Here is a 14,878-nt window from a genome sequence, read left to right on the forward strand (position 1 = left end):
AAATGAGAATAGTGTGTGTTTTTTTTGTTTTTTTTTATTTGGCTGATGCTCTAAAAGCTTGCTTTCTTGCATCACGTGTTCTAGCTAATTAGTGTAAAATGAAAACAAAATGAGAACATTCTACGGTGAAAAATGACTAGTATGCTGCTCAACAGAATGCAGTTATATTGATTTAGCACTTACATCTAGGGTTTACAATACAGGTCAAAATCTTAATACCGGTATTTCGGTATTTTTAATTTATGAAACCGGGATACCAGTATTCCAAAAACAAATGTTTTATTCAATAAATTTTGATGACAATTAGGTGCAATAAAGTAAGGAAAAAAACAAGTACTATAATTACTTGAATTATTCATGTTTTAAATAAACTTTTATTGCAATAATAAATATTTTGAAAAAAATCAAAATACAGTTATTCTAAAAACAAAAAAATACATATTTTTACTGCAAAGTTTAGTTATGTTTAAGCATCCACACTACCTGTCCGAAAAAAGTGAGCTCTTAAGAAACATAGGTAATCAATAATATGATCGTTTAAAATGGATCTAATTTTGGTACATACAGTATTTTATTAGCGGCAGAAAACACCCTTTCGGATTCTATTCTGGTACTGAGATAATCGTAGACGATCTCAGTCCATATTTTCCAGGCTTTGAACTTTTTTAGCAAAAATAGTTAAAAGTATTTCATTAATTTCTGACTCAAGTTCATCTTTTAAAATCTCATTGGAGTTAGGCAATTTCATATTTTGGAAAGAATTTGCAGAACACTGATGTTCTGTTCCATGTTGGTCTTCCATGGTTGAATTATGTTCATCATTTTCTGAAGGAGAAAGATGTTTTATTCAGCAAAGTATAATTTTCACTATAGTATCTTTACTGAGTCTGGGAGAGACTTTACTGAGTGGGGATAAGGAATAAAGAAGAGAGCAAAGAGTGGGGATAAGGAATAAAGAAGAGAGCAAAGCATGCAGTTAAGGAATTCTTCACATATATAAATGCAAAGAACAGAAGGACAAATCAGATTGGACCCTTATGTAATGGACGTGGGATAGTATTAGATAACATAGCTGAAGTTGCAGATGAACTCAACAGTTACTTTGCATCGATATTTACATTAAAAAAACCCCTTTGTGTCAATGAGATATTATGGAAGTGAAGTTGAAAAAAAATGTAATTAATAACGTTGAAATTTCAAATGATTATTTAATGAGAACTTTCGTGCTTACAGGCAAGTAACGCTCCTGTGGTTGATGGCATATACCTTATAATCTTAAAGAAGGCAGCAAGTGAGTGCATTGAACCATTAAGTTATGAGCATCACTGGACAGGAGAGATTACATTGGATTGGTGTAAATTGGAACATAAAGGCAGTTCTAGGAGTGTAACAGGAAATTACCGACTGACCAGTCTAACTTCAGTAGTAGGGAAAATCATGGAGGCAATGATCAAGGGTGGAATTCAGGATCATTTAGATGGAAATGGAATTCTGTAGGTACAAAGTATGGTTCTGTAAAGGGAAAATCATGTTTAACAAATCTGGTTAGCCGTTTTGACAGGTCACTCATGAGCTGGATTTAGGGAATAATTTCGACATTGTTTATTTGGATTTCAGCAAAGCATTGGATTCGGTCCCATGTGAATGGTTACTTTATAAGTTGGAGGCTGGAATCATAGAGAAAATCCTTATATGGACAGCACGATGGCTTGAGGGCACCAAGCAGAAGGTTGTGATAAATGGTTATTCCTCAGATTGGGTTAATGTAAGTAGTGGGGTTCCCCAAGGATCAGTAGTGGGACCATTGTTGTTTTTGATTATCTTAAATGACATCTATGAAGGGCGTGAGGTCTAAACTTGCAGATGATGTAAAGATCAGTACAGTAGTTAATGATTGCCGCTAAGCAGGGTTTCTTCAGAGTGACCTAAATAGACTTCCGGGATGGTCAGAAAAGTGGCAGCTATGCTTTAATTCAGCAAAATGCAATGTCTTACACCTGGGGAACAGCAACCCCAAAATAACTTGTGCACTTGGTGGAGTTGAACTAAAGTCAGTAGTGGGGGAATGGGACTTGGGAGTTATGATACGGTCAGACATGAAGTTGTCTGAGAATTGTGGACAGGTTGCAATGTTGCATGGTGTCCTATTCATGATTTATCGAACATTTTCTAGTAGAGATAACCACGTCATAATCACATAAAGGCGGTTTTATAACCTTTATGTGATTAAATTATAAACAGTTATTTATTTTTAAATTAGTGCCGAAAAACCGGTATTTTTTGTATCAATACCGGTATTTCAGAAAAAAATGACTAGTATCCCATTATTCGAGATCCTGGGATCCCGGTATTGTAAGTGCTACTTATATCACATCAGAAAAAACTGGTTTGTAATTTGAAATAAAACTATACCTGATAGAATAGAAGTTTAAAAATATTGTATATAGATTTCTGATTTCATATTACATACAGGTTTTTAGTAACAATTTTTTAATTATTATTAATACAAAATTCTAGATGAGTTCCTAAAATATCACTGAAATAATAAAGTTAATACAATAGAATCCCATTTATCTGAAACAATTAAAAGATAACCAGGAAATTACTAAATCAGGGAAAATTGCAGTAATTGTATTTATTTTCACATTACACTAAGCATACTGTATATACAGGGTGTTTCAAAAATATTGGTACAAACGTTTAGGGGGGGAGAGGTAGGTAACATCTAAAGGAATATGAATCGCATAGCAACCCATAACCGGAAACGTCACTGGTTTCCGATTATGGGTTTTGTTCATGGTGCTGATCATCAGTTCGGGAGAGAGAAAATTTCTGGTTTACTCATTCAAGCAGTAGTTGCCGCACAAAGAGCATGCATCGATATAAACTGTGAGCTGGCAGACATGCACCTAGTGTATAGATTAGCAGAGGGCCCACATGGTGTGCGCCCACATGGGGCACAACATCGCTTCGCAATAAATGTGTGGGCAGGTATGGTCGGTGACTGATTAGTCGGCCCATACCTGTTACCATTACGCATGAACTCCGTTAAATATCGGATATTTCTTGAACAAGTTCTACCAGGGTTATTTGACGATGTTCCAGCAAATGTGAGATGCAACATTTGGTTTCAACATGACAGAGTGCCTGCCTGTTATGGAAGGTGTGTTCGTGACCATTTGAACAGGCGTTTTGGGCATCGATGGACTGGCCCCCAAGCTCACCTGATTTATCGAGCCTCGATTTCTTTCTGTGGGGGCCCTCAAATCTATGGAGATGGAAATGGATCTCGTGGCGAGACTCGTCTGCGCTGCTGCTACTGTCAAAGAAACTCCATATGTGTTCGACCGTGTCCACCAATCCATGCTGTGTCGGTGTCACGCATGCATCGCGTCTCATGGTGGAACCTTCGAGCATCTGTTGTAACATCATGAAATGCATCCATCTCGTACTCCATTGTTAATATTATGTCAAATAAATGTTTGCCACTAATTACTGTCTTGTGTCATTTCTGCTTCTTGTGCCTCTGCTACTACTTTCCCGTGACGTTTCCAGTTATGGGTTCCTATACAATTCACATTCCTTTAGATGTTACCTACCTCCCCTAAACGTTTGTACCAATATTTTTGAGACACCCTGTATACAATACAGATATACAAGTATACTCTAAAGTAAAATATTATCAATTATTTTAAAGCTTATATAGCTTTAAAATAATTGCTAATGTTTTACTGCTTGAAAGATGTTTCCTTCGTTTTTTTTTTTTTTTTGAAAACACATCCACTGACTCTCACCCAATAAGATTTGGCCCATCTAGTAACAATCTGAGGGGCACTTCATTTGCTATTGATTTCCATGATATGCATACACCCTCTTCATTTTCAATTCCTGTCTGATTTATATATATTTAACAATGAATGTTTCCTTATCTGTAAAAAGATGTTAACTGGATCATTACAAAAAAACTTTTGGCAAATGTCCAATTCAGGCTTTTTCTCCAGTTTTATGTATTGCTGTTAAAATATCCAAAGCATTTATCACATAGTCCATTAAGATGTACAGAGGAAACCCCTCTTTATGGAAAGTTAAATTGAGGAGATACAAAAATAATTTAAATAACAAGTTAAATAAAAAAAAATCAACTTTTGATGGATTTATGGGAAAAGCCAAACAGGCTGGATAGATACTGATGCCATCCCCATATAACATCAACCATGCTGATGTGATGCATAAAAATTCTGCTGAAAAAAAATATATATACTGTATAAATAAAATGTCTGAAAACTTACATGAATTTTTAATTGCAGTAATTTAGGTACTGATAAATTTATAGCTTTTTTTTTTTAACAGTGAAATTTTCATGGATCATATTAATGCGGTTGATATTATACAGCAATGACTGGACAAAATTTACTCTTCTTTACTTCATTTATAATGCTTTCTATAAGTAGAATTAAATTTTATTATACAACTAAATATTATACGAGTTAGGTTCTTTGAATGAAATGTGTTACTTTCTTTTAGAGAGGGGTAAAAAATAAAAGCAAAAAAATTTTCAGATAACTGTAGTTCAACTTCATTAAAACAGAATTAAAGATTTACTAACTCTTAACAATTCCAAATCACTAGGATGTTCCATGCCTGGAGTCATCTCAGTCAACATTTCTCCAAATACTCTCATGTTACCTTGAACCACGTCAAGCTCTGACCTCAGTTTCACTAGCTGGCTAGGGGTTAGATTGCTACCTCCTCCTCTTCCTCCTACATTACAACCATCTCTTCCACCTCCAACACTACCACTGGTTTGTATCTGACGCTGTGGTGGCTAAAACAAAGACAGAAAAAGAATTTATCTGTGGGCTTCATAAAAATAAACTGTTTTATCACAGTTAATGTGAAAAAAGACAAATTTTAATCTCATCAGTTTAACATTCAAAATTAATTTTGAATAAATTAAAATAAATTCAACACACAGAGTTAATTGCATAAGAATTTAGCATATACCTGCTGATCATTAAAACTGACACACCTGGGAAGGGTGGCAAATCTCCTTGCACAAATATTCTTTTTGTATATATATCAGGTGTGGCAATAAAGTTCTAAGACGGGTGCAATAAAAAGAACACAAAGTGAAGGAGCTCAAAAATGGTTTTATTTTTATACAAAGTAATCACTACCTGATTGAATGCACTTATTACAGTGTTCTAAAAAGTTTCTGAAAAGAGTCAGTGAAGGCATCCAAAGAGATGACATTTAGTTTGGCAGTTATGTTTTTCTTTGTCTTCAGCATCCTGAAATCTCTTTCCTTGGGTGGCAATTTTCACCTTAAGAAAGAGGAAGAATTCCACTGATGCTAGATCAGGATATTAGAGTAGATGGTTGATTTACACAATGACATGTTTCAATGCCGTGTCTTCACAACAAATGCAAAATGGGCAGGGAGCATGCAACAAGAACCAGCTGCCTGTCTCTCAAAATTGCATGGAACCTGTTTGTTGAAAAACACGATCAGCATCAAATTGATCCTGGATTTCTGTAAATGAAAAATTTTGGGTTATGGTGATGATTTTGAAGTACACTGTCACACATCTCTTTTTTTTTTTTTTTTTTTTTTAATGAGAACCAAGCACGAGAGGATCAACATTAGACTTGAATTTCTGGACATTGTAATTTTCAGGAAATACATGAGGAAGGTTGTTCCAAAAAAATGTAAGTTGAATGAATTAATGAGGAAGAAGAAAAGTTGGTTCTGTGAGTTTGAAGTTGGACAGTAAAAGGTTGATGACTGGTTACTGCATGAGTTCGGACTAGTATGGACGGCAGAGGAGGAATTCAGGACAGTCTAAGGAGGCACAAATAGAAAACGCATGCAGCAGAAACAGAACATCTATGAGACAGAGGCTTTGTTAGAGATGAGTTGCTAATTAATCTAACTGTCCTCTTTTAAATGGAATCTAGAAGCCTGACAGAGGTTTTTGGGGCACCCCCCATATGTGAGAACAATATTCTATAGTAGTGCAGATCTCTATTTGTACAGAACAAACAGTTGTTTGGAAGAAAAGTAACACCAAGAGCAAAAGACAAATTCCAGTTTTTTAGATGCAGAGGAAGTAATATTTGTGATGTGATTATGCAAAGAGAGATTAGGAGTCATGGAAATCCCCAACACAGATACGTGATTTTGCAAAAAGAATCCTGTTTGCGAGATACAAATCAGGACTGAGTAGAAGGATTGAAATAAATTAGGTTATCTTTGCCCCACTGGAGATCAGCATTTAAGGAATTGGTAGTGGATATTCGAGAAGTTGGAAGCTGTTTGTGCTGCACAACCGGTTGGAAGCTGTTTGTGCAGCACAAAGTTTTTCAAAGTGAAAGGTGGAATGGAATGCAATCATCAGCAAAACTATGGATAGGATTTCTGGTCAATGGAAAAAGGTCATTAATATACAAGAGGAAAAGAGTGGGAGAAAGAATTGAATCTAGGGGAACACCATCATTAGTGAAGATTGTTATTGTTTGTTATTTGTTTTTTAGGAGCATTAGCAACTAAGGCCATATTGCTCCGGGATATGCGGTGGTCATTCCCTGACCTTTCTGCATCCTCCGTACGGACGGGCCTGAACCCCGGTCTAATCAAGAAGTGTGTGCTATGCACTGCTGCTGCTCCTTCCCACCTGGCTACGGAGGCACCTCATTTCATTAATGAAGAAGTTACAAGACAGAGAACCTCAGTTTAAGAACAGCTGGTGTATAATAATTTCAATAGTTCTATAATAAATATTTAATTTACTCAAGTTTTTAATACTGGTGATCATTGATCAGATGGAAGGTTTCTAGATAGTTTTAAGTGTTGGTGGTTAATTGATTTCTGCATTACTTTAGAAAGAGTAGAAGTAAGCGCAATGGGATGATAATTAGATGGGAGGGATTTGTCACCCTTTTTAGGAACTGGCTGGATATGAACAAATTTCCAAGCAGAGGGGAAAACACCTTTGGAATAAGAAATAGAAAAAAGGCAACCCAGAATGGGAGTAAGTTCAGGAGCACAGGTTTTGAGAACAAGTTTAGAAATACCATCAGGACCTGGATCTTTCTTAGCATTAAGATTGTTCAAAATCCTTCTGACAGAAGACCACGGGAAGCATGTAATGGAGAGTACTGAGAATTGTAGGATGTGGTTTACCAAGATCATCAATACAAAAGTTGGAAGAAAAGTAGGATGCTAGCAGGTCAGTTTTATCTTTGGCTGAAGTAGTAATAGAACCATCTCGTTTTGACAGATGTGGAAATAAAGATGGGCAAAATTTGCAGCCAATAGCTTTGGCAAGAGACCAGAATGCTCGAGTATCACTGGACAAGAAGGTAAGTTTTCTACTCTAAGCCTGTTCGAAATCTAGTTTGGACTGATTAATAACCTTTACAATTGTTGGAAGCTTTGGTGTAGGCAGAAAATGAACCTGGAGATCTGGATACAAATACACAACAACGATACACAACATTCTTATCTTGAACAGCCTTAGCACATTTATTGGAAAACCAAGGTTTAGATAAAGAATGGGATTTTAAGGTGAAGTGTGGAATAAAGGATTTTCTCCCTACAAGAATAATTTCACTGACATGATCTGAACAAACATTCACATCAGAAGATTTGAAACAGTAATCAGACCCAGGAAAAGAAATCTCTGAGATCATCTCATTTTGCATTCTTGTAATGCCAAACAACACGAGGTTGAGAATAGCATGATCCTCAGATCACCAAGTTGTGCTCTGAGGTGCTTAGAGGACCACTCACCTCAACCATTTATTTAGAAGGGTTGTTTGTGAGAAAAAGATCAAGTGTGTTGGCTGCATGGTTAGGACTGTCTGTTATTCTGGTAGGTAAATGAACAATCTGTGCGAGGTCATTAGTAATTTTGACCAGCTGGATCCATGTGACTAAAAAACAGATGCCAACTGGAGTTGTGAACATTAAACTCACAAAGGAAAATTGGACTGAAGGAAATCAAGTTTCAAAGAGAGGAAGTCAGAGAGTTCCAAGTGACTAGTGGACTTGGGAGAACAATAGAGACAACAGATAAATTTGATGGAATGTGATACAGAGATTTTAAGCCAGAGACGATCAAAAAGAGGAGATTCCAAATTAATAAGTCTCTGACAGGGAATATCAGAATGAACATATGCACAAGTGCCACCTTTGAAATGAAAGGAATCATACGGTGAATAATTTGGGCAACTGAGATGAGCAATAGTTGAATCAACCAATAACTGGGTATTCTGTCAGAAAAAGTACGTCGGGTTTGGCAGACCGAAAGTGGAAGTGGATATCATTGAGATCAGAACTGAGACCATGTTTATTTGTGAAATGAATGAGGAAGTGTTTGGGAGGGTTAGATCTTTTCACAGATAAGTTTGTCCTATCTGTTCGACAATTCATGATGTATTCAGTAGTAAGAAGAGGTGGGGAGGGCATGCTGTAGGAAGTAATGAAATTTTTGGATATGGAAAAATATACCCAACTTCTTGACATGATGTGGCCTCGACCTGCTCCCCCCCCCACACTACTCAGACTCCCTCTAGACATTATCTGACAGAACAGAGGCAGCGAGATTATACACTAGCTGATCCGAAAACCTCCTAGAGAGTTACCAATAGGTTCAGTCCAGTAGACTATCTATTGGCAGGCCTACGAAAACCATTTTAGAACTGTATCCTTTAAATGTAAGGAAGATTGGATCTCGCAATGATGTCCACCATAGCCTCAAAAGACATCAATCATACTAAATAATGGAAGAGATAGCTTGCCAGAACTTTGCTCTGGAGATTCAACATGGGTTCCACCACTTCAAAAGAGTGCTCTTAACAAGAAAGGCTTCAGTTCTGAAAATTGCAACATCTGGAGGCTAGGCACCTGCAAGATTTGATTGCGGTGTTTAAGGCATTGAATGAATTGAGTAAGTTCAATTTTGATGGCATTCTTCCTCTTGCTAAGATTATACACACATGAGGGGCACATAAATTCAAACAGAGGAAGGATAGTTGTAGGATAGATGTGCTGAAGTTTGCCTACAGCCAGCAGGTGACTGAGTGCTGGAACAAACTTCCATCTGATGTCGTGGCAGTGAAGAGCTTAAGTAAATTCAAGAAAGAACTAGACAACATGTCTAGTTCTTTCTTGAATATCTTCTTCCCATTTCACCTATTCATGAGATGGATAGGTGAAATGGGAAGGAGTTTTTTTGGGGTTTTTTTTTTTTTTTTTTGGCTGATGCCCTATATGCTTTCTTGCATTATATGCCACTACTAATACTAAGGCAACTTGGTATTAGTTGCCTTGCTTATAAGCATTATAAGCAATGCATTATAATTGCTTATAAGCATTAAATGAAATGACAACACAAGAGGATTTTTAGAAAAGGCTAATTTCATGGAACTATTCTGATATATATATACATATATATACATATATATATACATATATATATATATATATATATATATATATATATAGGAATTATGTCAAATGACGTTTAGGTTTAAATAAATATTGGCTCTAGTGTTAATGCTATTGTCTGTGGACAATTAGACATTACACGTGCATGGGTTGTATATGTACTTAATTTATTTATACATTATTATTTTTAAATTGTGGTACTACTTGGGACTGTCAGGTTTGTAGTGACCCCAACCAATCCACTAGTTATATTTAAAACTAGCCCTGGTATGGATAGCCTTACATATAAAAATATAAGATACATATAAAAGCAACTAAATTAATGAAATTTTAAAGAAAGCTGGAGAAATTGGCAAATGTTGGTGAAAATAAATGAAAATTAATATTCTTCCTCATGGTCATACCTCTGCTACTCCTCAGGGGCTTTGAGCAGACATATAGCCATACTGGAGGAATGTATTATACATACCCGTTTCTATAATCTCTATACCAGTTTTGCAGGTTAATTACTTGGTGGATAATTTGGAATTATAAGAGTAATTTTATTGAATATATGTACTTAATTTTATATAAGTACTAAATTTTAAGTAAACAGTTTTGGTTTTTGTATATTACAGCAAACTGTGATAGGAGATTCAAAGCCCTACGGGTATGTAACATATTGAAATATCATAGTATCTCACCTCCATGTTCTGTGGTGGTCAGTCTGAAAATGTTCAATTTCCCACCAAAGTTTAGTTTTGTGTGTGTGTGTGTGGTACAGTTTATTGCTTTCTATCATGGCATGATAGTTAACCTTGCCATAGGCAAAGTCTCATGCTTTGCATTCCTGAGCATGGGCTGGCGTTGATTGTAATTTAAAGCTTGGTGTATTATTGTGGGAAGCAGATACAATATGATATCTAACCAGGCTAAAAATGATAGAAATAAATGGTAATAATTGACATGGAGGTTATTAAAATAAAATAGGAAAATATGGGATGATAGTTATTAAAATTAAATTAAATGTGTCATCCATAGGGTGTGAACTGGCAACGCTTTTCTGAGGCATGACAGCCCTGTATGTGCCCATGGGATAACTATTTATAAATATATGCAGCCTCTTTCATTGTGAATATTGACCCTGTGTTTCCGTGCTTGTAATTAAATCTCGATTTAGTGGAAATGCCTTGTATCTGTATGGTGATGATGACCAGTGTATTTACATTCCTGGTGTTAATAACTCTGCTAGTGGGGAATTTTGATTTTGGACATCCAGGTACCATGCGGATAGGTGTCGAGTCACACCTATGCGCAGTTAACCTGGGGTTCAAAAGGGGACCAAATTATAGCTCTAATTAGAGCTTTTATGCTCCATGGAAAAAATTTTTTCTATGATACTATTAGGACTAATGTTAGTTGGTTGTTGTACGAGTTTAGCTTGTGCAGCTGCATTTATATGGTGTCTGATGTAATAGTCATGTATTTTTCAATTTTGTTAAAGCTGCTATAAAAATGGTAATGGTTGGCTATTGCATATGTGTATAATTCTGTTTGTTTGGTTTCTGATAACGTTTCCATGTATATTTTTGGCTAATTTAATTGCTGGGAAGCCGAACAGGTCTCTTTTATCGTAGTGTTTGGTTTATACAAAGTCATTTGTTATTGTGATTTGACTATCTAGGTAGGTGGCTGCAGGTTGCTTTCTGTGTTGGTTCTTTCTATAGTCAAATCTTCGGAATAGATTTTTTAGCCATGTTGTCGAAGTCTGTATTGTTGATGACTAGTACATTGTCTATGTACCTGTAGTATATGATGTCCTCTTTAAGCTTATTTTCATAAAAGTGCAAATAGAGGTTGGCTATGTAAACTACTTGATCCCACAGCCACACCTCTAATTTGCACATAGATGCTATTACCCATCTGTATGTAGTTGTTTTTCACATTAAGGTTGATGAGGTCTATCCAGTACTGTTTTTTACATTCTAGTTTATCTTGATGTTCTATGTAATATTCAGATAGTGCTTTTATCAAACTGTCGTGAGATATACTAGTGAACAAGTTTTTGAAGTCATGTGTATACTTTGTTAATATGGTTGTTTCTAATATATTCAATGCACTGCCTATTATTGGAGATGAATTTTGTGTTTGTGAGATTGCTGGTTATAATATTTAATTTGGATTCCATTATTTTGCTAGACGTATTGTTGTGCTGTTTCTGCATGTGGTGATGAACCTTTTCCCTGTAGGGTCTTTGCGGAATTTGGGAATCCAGTTAATGTATGGATACAGGGTGTTGTCCATTTTTAATTTAATTTTCTTGTGTATTGCTATTAGTTTTTTAGTGATCGTGTTAAGGATGGGGCTGACAAACTTATAAGCATCACTGTGGTCCAATTCCTGTTTTAGGGTGTCTATACAGAATCTCTTACAAATTATGCTGAACTTGTTATTTGCTTTGTCTATATTGGTGATAACAAACTCGTTTTGTAGGTTTTTGATTTTTTGTTTAATACTATTTAAATTGTATACCTTGTGGTCAATATTGGTGTGACATGATGTCTCTGAATCTAGTTAAGATAAGTTTTGTATTATTTTAGGTTAGCATACCCTAAGTTTAAGTGGATTTTCAAAGTCATACTTTACTTTCAAATATGTTATTTAAATAAATAAATGTGAAGTAATGGGAAATGATTCCTACCTGAGGAGCCCTTTCTTGTTGTGGCTGTTGCTGTGGTTTAGTAGATGGCATAACAGGTACACTCTAATTTGAAGAAATAAAAGGGAAACAAACTCATTTTGATCTAAAATATTACTTTTCTTGCTTTACATTTCTGGCCTTTATATCAGGCTTTTACTTGTATCATATGTACAACTGAGCATTTATTTAAAAATACTGTTTTTAAAATATTTCCTCTTATTATTATAGTTTTTATTTTATTAGTGCACAACAAGAAAGCTTGCTTACATTTCCAAGAAAAGCTATAAGAATTAGGAAATACATTGGTGTTCAAAAAAGTGCATCACCTGGGAATTTCACATTTCTAACCCTTTTTCGCAATGGTATATTACATTAATGACTAGCATCACAAACAGAAACATAAACAAAAGATATTTATTAATAGTTAAGGCAAAGCTAAGTAATATTTGACAGGTGCTCTCAAAATATTCCAAAATGAGCATTTGCAACCTTTATACAAGTTTATACCAGTTTTGGTAAACACAACAATTATGGCTGAAATGTTATCAAAAGCCCTCAATTTGCTTCAGTTTATCATTTTAAATGGGAAACAAAATGGAAAAGTTCACCAGGTGCAAACTAATATTTAGCTGAACTGCCACTGACCCTGATGACAGCAGCACACCATCGAGGCATTGACAAGATCAATTTCTGAAGATAATCAACTGATAGTTTGTAGTTCCAAACATGAATTATGGCTTCCTAAAGTTCCCGTAGGGTCTTTGGTTTCTTTCTGGCAACTACAGATTCCACACGATGCCAATAGTTCTCTATAGGATTCAGGTCTGGCCTGTTTCCTGGCCAGCTAAGAGTTGTAATAGACTGTTCTTCCAACCATTTTTTCACCTTAAAAACCAAATTTAAACACATTACTGTCGAATCTCTAATGCAGAAATGAAGCTAAAGTAACTACAGAAGTGCCTACCTACACTTTTTGCCCGATGACAAGGAGCAGAGTCGTCCTGAAAGATGCAGTTACTTGGCATGTTGAAATGGTCTCTAATGGTTGGCAGCAATTGGCCTTCCAATATAGCTAGATATCCATTGGCATTTACGGAACCTTTTATAAACTGCAGGTGATCTACTCCGCGATACAAAATGCACGCCCATATCATTTTGCTGGTAGGGAATTTCACTGTAGATACCATACAGTCTGGATGGTATTCTTCAGCACGTCTACAGCAAATCGTTTGTCTCCCATCAGAGCTATGCAGGTTGAATTTCTTCTCATCCAAGAAAATAACTGACTTACTTCCACTGCTTGGGGGTCCATTTGACATGCTCCTTACACCAAATTAATCAGGCCTTTTTCATTTTTTGTGTGAGGAGAGGCTTCTTCTTTGGACAATGGGCTACAAGTCCATTTTTGAAGAGGCATCTTCTGACTGTTACTACACTTGCTACCACTCCTGTATGTTCTTCCCATTCTCTTTTCAGCTCAGACGAAGAAGCTTTACGGTTTTTGAAGCACTTCCCATAAGTGCTTCAAAACTGTCCTGTTTTGGCATAGAGACTCGTTTGCATCCAGTTCCTTTTTTCCTATCAGCAAAACCAGTATTCTTGAGTTTGGAAAGAAATCTACTCACTGTCGACTGAATTCAAGACACTCTATAAGCAATATGACAGGAAGAACATCCTTCCTCATGTAAAGTAACAATAGCACTTTCTTCATGGCATCAACTGCATGTAACTCACCATCCTGACACAAGCAAGGAATGACTGCAACTGTTGCAGAGCGTGCTTATATAGCTGAAAGTAACAGCCGATGCAATATTACATCATCACCTACACATGTCAATATTATCTGATGCAATCTAAGAAATATTGCCATATACTTATGTTATTTGAACACCAGTGTATAAGGAGAGCAACTAATAAAAATCTGAGTTATCAAATCCTTAGAAAAATTAAGTCAGCACTAGTAAAATATTAGGATAATGTTCATCACTTATAATAATTATATGAAATTATATATAATATAATGTTGTGTTAAAAATGGGACAACCTGTCTTGAATTATTTGCATACCATGAAAAATTTGCAGTTTCCATGAATTAGGATTTCATGAATTATGATATTTACTTCCAGATTGAGTGAATTTGGCTGTTTTTCTAAATTTTTAGTTTTTTTTTCTTGCCTAAAATTTTGTGACATTACAATTTTTGTTTTAGATTTTCCAGCTATTTTTAAACAAGTGGATCATAAAACTCCAGCATACGACCCTAACTGCAAAATTATTACTTTAAATACATATTTTATTAAATGCGTATTAAAAGCATAATGATTGATTTGTCTATAATACTTGGGAGCCAAGTGGATCACAGAATTCCCAGGGAAATTTATTATTCAAGTCAGTGGTTAATTAATGTACAAATTTTCAGATTTTCTTTTCCTTCATTACCTAGTTTTCCTAAAGGTAATCTATCTATGAATGTGGGGTGGGGTTGAAATCCTGAGCACTCATTGATACAGATGTAATTCACAGTCAAATTTTTAATTTAAAAAAAAATTATTAGTATAAAACAGAGCTACTAAGCTCAATACGTTCTACGTTGTATTTCAATATTTGTAGAAGAATAAGAGAAATTTACCTCAATATGATACGTAGAAAACACTTCCTAATGACACTCTCCAGCAAATAAACGAATATAAAATTAATGCAAAATGATCCCAGTAATAAAAGTAATTAAAAACTTGAAACAAGTTCAA

At 35.4% G+C, this 14,878-nt stretch overlaps 1 protein-coding gene across 2 annotated transcripts in view; it reads right to left on the reverse strand.

Moving 5' to 3' along the window:
* LOC150076757 (TOM1-like protein 2) overlaps window positions 1-14,878 on the reverse strand; it is a 151,470-nt gene that overhangs the window by 72,263 nt on the left and 64,329 nt on the right. For both annotated transcript variants that reach the window (XM_090386236.1, XM_090386235.1), the window contains exons 6-7: window positions 12,132-12,194; window positions 4,607-4,825 (exon numbers count right to left, since the gene is read on the reverse strand). In XM_090386236.1, coding sequence (XP_090242362.1) covers window positions 4,607-4,825; window positions 12,132-12,194 — 282 coding nt within the window. The remainder of the gene's footprint in view (window positions 1-4,606; window positions 4,826-12,131; window positions 12,195-14,878) is intronic.

The sequence above is a fragment of the Mastigoproctus giganteus genome, chromosome 12, assembly GCF_048544385.1.
Source record: "Mastigoproctus giganteus isolate SK-2022 chromosome 12, ASM4854438v1, whole genome shotgun sequence".
Classification (NCBI taxonomy): Eukaryota; Metazoa; Arthropoda; class Arachnida; order Uropygi; family Thelyphonidae; genus Mastigoproctus; species Mastigoproctus giganteus.